The 5,251-nt window shown below is 40.9% G+C and overlaps 1 protein-coding gene across 1 annotated transcript in view; it reads left to right on the top strand.

Moving 5' to 3' along the window:
* Nucleotides 1-250: 250 nt before the first annotated feature.
* Nucleotides 251-5,251, top strand: part of EIF4H (eukaryotic translation initiation factor 4H) — a 29,121-nt gene continuing 24,120 nt past the window's right edge. The window contains exons 1-2 of the mRNA XM_006773364.2: nucleotides 251-283; nucleotides 4,981-5,222. Coding sequence (XP_006773427.2) covers nucleotides 251-283; nucleotides 4,981-5,222 — 275 coding nt within the window. The remainder of the gene's footprint in view (nucleotides 284-4,980; nucleotides 5,223-5,251) is intronic.

The raw sequence follows: 5,251 nt of genomic DNA, 5'->3' as shown, positions 1-5,251 counted from the left end.
AGATGTGCAGGAGGCAGCTGATCGATGTTTCTCTCTCATCGATGTTTCTGACTCTCTATCTCTCTCCCTTTCTCTCTGTGGAAAATCAATAAAAAATATATTTTAAAAAACATAAATAAATAAAAAGGGTCATCTCAAAAATATTAAGCAGATGAAACCAGACAGATATTACAAGAAAACTGCAAATCAATATCTCTTATGATTATAGATGCAAAAATCCTCAACAATAGACCAGCAAATAAAACCCAGCATGACCAAATGGTATTTATACCAAGAATACAAGGTTGGTTTAACATCCAAAAATTAGTTAATGTAATGTACCACATCAATAGAATTAAGGACAAACCTCAAAAAAACAACAACAAAGCATTTGACAAAATTCAACACTCCTTCATGATAAATCACTCAAAAAACTAGTCAATAACTGATAAAAGTTATCTATGAACAACCTCCAGCTAACATCATACTTAATGGTGAAAGACTGGAAATTTTCCTCTGAAGATCAGAAAGAAGGCAAAGATATCTTCTGTTCAACACTGTAATTTTCCCCAGAGCAATTAGGCAAGAAAAGGAAATAAAAATGAATCTAGATTGCAAGGAAGAAGTAAAACGATCTCTATTTGCAGATGACATGATTTTGTGTACAGAAAACCATAAGGAATCCATTTAAAAGCTATTAGAATAAACGAGTTCAGCAAGATTGCAGTATTCAAGATCAATACAGGAAAGTCAATTGTATTTTATACATTAGCAATGAGCAAACTGAAAAAGAAGTTAAGAAAACAATTCCATTTTACAATAACAGCCCCAAAATTCCTTAGAAATAAATTTAACAAAAGAAATGCAAAACTTATACTCTGAAAACTATAAAACATTGGTGAAAGAAATTAATGATAATGTAAGTAAATGGAAAGACATCTCATACTCCAAAATAGGAAGACTTAAAATTGCAAAGTTGGCAATACTTCTCAAATCAATCTACAGATTCATGCAATGCTTATTAAAATCCTAGCTGACTTTTCTCAAGAGATTGACAAACTGTTCCTAAAATTCATATGGAAAATCATGGGACCCCAAATAGCCAAAACAATCTTGGGGGGGGGGGATTAAAGAATTCACACTTTCTGATTCAAAACTTACTGCAAAGCCACAGTAATCAAGAGTTAGTGCTGGCATAAGGCTAGACTTATAGACCAATGGAATAGAACTGAGTTCAGAAATAGACTCTCAGATTTCCAGTCAACTGATTTTTAGCAAGGGTGCCAACACAATTATATGGGGAAATCAAAGTTTTCAACAAATGGTGCTGCAACTGGATATCCACATGTGAATGAAGTTGGAGCCCTATGTCACATATATACAAAACTGAACTCAAAATGGATCAGATGGCCTTGGCTGGTGTGGCTCATTGGTTGAGTGTTGCCCTGTGCACTGAAAGGTTGCCAGTTTGATTCCCAGTCAGCGCGCAAAGCCCAGGGTGTGGGTTCAGTCCCTGGTCAGGGTGTGTGAGGGAAGTAACCTATCGATCTCTCTCTCACATTGATGTTGCTCTCTCTCTCCATCTCCCTTCCTCTCTAAGATCAATAAAAATGATTTTTAAAAATGGATCAGAGACCTAAATATAAGAACTGAAACTATAAAACTCTTGGGAGAAAACAGATGATGATCCTGGATTAGGCAAAGGTTTCTTAGATATGACATTTAAAGCATAAGCAACTAAGGGGGGAAAAAGAAAATGAAACATCATTAAAATTAAAATTTTTCCCTTCAAATGGCACCATAAAGTGAAAAAACAAACAAACACAGAATAGGAGAAAAAAATTGCAAATCATAGATCTGATAAGAGTCATCTATCTAGAATATATAAAGAACTCTTACAGCTCAACTCGATAAGACAACCTAATTTAAAAGTGGGCAAAGGGGCGTTGCTGGTTTGGCTCAGTAGATGGTGCGTCAGCCTCCAGACTGAAGGGTCGCAGGTTCGATTCCAGTCAAGGGCACATGCCGGGGTTGTGGGCTCGATCCTTAGTGTGGGGCATGCAGGAGGCAGCTGATCAATGATTCTCTCTCATCACTGATGTTTCTATCTCTCTCTCCCTCTCCCTTCCTCTCTGAAATCAATAAAAATATATTTAAAAAAAACAAAGGTTGTGGGTTCATTTCCTAGTCAGGGCATATATCTGGGTTGCAGGTTTAATCCTGCTGGGGCGAGTATGGGAGGCAACCAATGGATGCTTCTCTCTCACATCCTTTTTTTCTCTCTCACCCTCTTCCTCTCTCTCTCTAAAACCAGTAAACATCAGGATTAAAAAGGGAGGAAAAAAGGAATGAAGTACTGATACATGCTTCAGCAGGGATGAACCTTGAAAATATTATGCTAAATGAAAGAAGCCAGTCACAAAAGTCCACAACTGTATGATTCTATTCACGGAATGTCCAAAATAGGCAAATCTACAAAGGTAGAAAGTAGATTAGTTAGTCCCTGGTTCTGGGGGAGGATGTGGGGATTAGGGAATCTAGGCTAAGGGGAACAGGACTTCTTTTGGGTAACAAAAATGATTCTAAAATTGATTGCATTGATGTTTGTACAACTCTGTGGATATACTACAAACACCCGAATTGTACATTTCTAAGTTTTTATTTATTGATTCGTGATTTATTGATTGTTTCAATTATTTATGTATTCATTGGTGGGTTCATGTATGTGCCCGGATTGGTGATCGAACCTGAAACCTTGGTGTATCGGATGATGATGCTCTAACCAACTGAATTACCCGGCCAGGGCTGAATTGGACATTTTAAATGGCTGGATTCTGTGGTATGTGAATTATATCTCATTAAAACTGAAATATAATACCAATAAAGCACATGAATTATTGAGTCACGATGTCTTTTTAACCAAAGAGCTCCAGTGGCTACAGAAGTTCTTTGCAATGCTACCCAGTTGAGAACTGGGAGGAGATGGGATGATGAAAAAAGGGTTTTCATCTGACTCCAAATATTTCACTGGTTCAGGTGAGACAAGGGCTGAAAAAAGAGCCACCCAGCAGAAAAGAGAAAATTGGGGGCTGTTGCTATTTCACATAGAGCAGCTAGGGGATTTTTTGAACAGAAGCCTAGCTGTGGTCGGCAAACTGCAGCTCGCGAACCACATGCGGCTCTTTGGCCCCTTGAGTGTGGCTCTGCCGAAGCCTTAGGAGTACCCTAATTAAGTTAATAACAACGTACCTACCTGTATAGTTTAAGTTTAAAAAATTTGGCTCTCCAAAGAAATTTCAATTGTTGTACTGTTGATATTTGGCTCTGTTGACTAATGAGTTTGCCGACCACTGGAAGGTGGGTGTCGTGCAGGTGTCAGAAGACAAGTAAAAGCAAAGGCTTAAAGTGGGAAGGTGACTGGGAGTTGAGTGATGGGAGAGAAGGGAGGAGGGAGAGATGGAAGGAGGGGCTAGGAGCAGGCGTAGACATAAAGGCCATAGTGAGGGCTTTGGCTCCTTCCTACTCAGAAAAATGAGAGGGTTGAGCAGAGCAATGACATGCCCTGATTTGGGGTAGAAGACACATGACGACTTGGGGTGAACACACAATACAGTGTACGATGATGTGTTTGTGCACCTGAAACCTGTTTAATCTTGTTAAGCAGTGTCACCCCAATTCAATAAAAAGAAAAAAGAAGAAACACTATGACTGCTATGTGGAAAATAGACCAAAGGGGCAGAGTTGAAGCATCCTTCTTCGAATATTTCTTCTTATTTGAGATATTTTTGAACACGGTTTTTTTTGTTGTTATTTTGCAAAATCTGCATGTTTTTTTAAAAATATATTTTATTGATTTTTTTTACAGAGAGGAAGGGAGATAGAGAGTTAGAAACATCGATGAGAGAGTAACATTCATCAGCTGCCTCCTGCACATCTCCTACTGGGGATGCAACCCAGGTACATGCCCTTGACCGGAACCCAAACCAGGACCCTTCAGTCTGCAGGCCGACACTCTATCCACTGAGCCAAACCGGTTTCGACCAAATGTGCATGTTTTTAATGCTAGTGAGCTATAGTTTTGGTTAGGAAAAAAGCATATTCAGTACTTTTTTTACTCCTTTCTTTTCAACATGTATAGACGGACATTACATGTGTCAATTTAATTTTTTGTTCACACTCGTATTCACGTGTTTGGAAAGTCTTCTTTTTAATTTTTATTTATGCATTCAGTGGTTGCTTATTTTGTTTTGTTTTATCCTCAGGTGAGGATATTTTTCCATTGATTTTTAGAGAGAGTGGAAAAGAGAGGGAGAGACAGAAACATCGATGGGATAAAATAGCAGAAAATGTTTAAATTTATAACATTTTTATACTTTTATACCTGCTTAGTATTATCTTTTTTTAAATAAAGATTTTATTGATTTTTGTAGAGAGGAAAGGTCGGCCCCCTGCCCACCTCCTACTGGGGTTCAAGCCTGCAACCCAGGCATGTGCCCCGAGAATGAATCGAACCAGTGACCTTTCGGTGCATGGGATGCCGCTCAACCAACTAAGCTACACTGGCCACGGCCTTAGTATACTGTTTCTATACTTACTGGGTATATGCAAGAATTCTGAGGTTCTTTTAAATTGTGCCTAGGGTTTGGAGTACCCAACATGACCACAGTCTCAATCACAAACCTCAGCAATTACCAATGTAATTGTCATTGAATAGCCAGTCTGTTACTGCTAGATGGAATTCCCGTCAGGATTGAATTCTTTTCCAGCATAGTGACTATGCAAAAGTGAGATGCACCGACTCTTGCTAACTCAGCTACAACCTACACTCTAACGATTAGGGTCTAATCTCATTCCCCACCCCTACCTCAAACCCACAACTGCACTCCCACCGCCCCACAAGCTCGGATCCTGACGCCAAGCTCACCCCTTCAAAGCCCTTCGACCCTGTGCACAGCCCTGGGGTCTCCGACCTGGAGGAGGTGACCCTTTGGTGTAAGCCAGCGACTCCTTGGCCGGGAAGAGGTGTCGGAGTGCGGCCAAGCTGAGCAGGATTCCGGGTTCCCGCCAGCTCTGGGTGACGAACAGCTAGGCGAAAGCAGAAAGTACTGCAGGCCGGGCACAGGGTGCAAGGCCAGCCGGGAGGGCGGCCGTCTAGGCGCGCGGACAGAGCCCCTGGAGACTCCCGAGGTCGGGCCAGCCTCGTGCCACGGGCGGGGCGGGGCGGTGGCAGGAGGCGGCTGCAGGTGAAGCCGCTGGACTAGCACACAATGGG

Source organism: Myotis davidii, unplaced genomic scaffold (assembly GCF_000327345.1).
Source record: "Myotis davidii unplaced genomic scaffold, ASM32734v1 scaffold726, whole genome shotgun sequence".
In the NCBI taxonomy this organism is placed as follows: domain Eukaryota; kingdom Metazoa; phylum Chordata; class Mammalia; order Chiroptera; family Vespertilionidae; genus Myotis; species Myotis davidii.
Note: the sequence above shows the minus strand (reverse complement) of the source record. Positions and strands in the feature narration are given on the sequence as shown.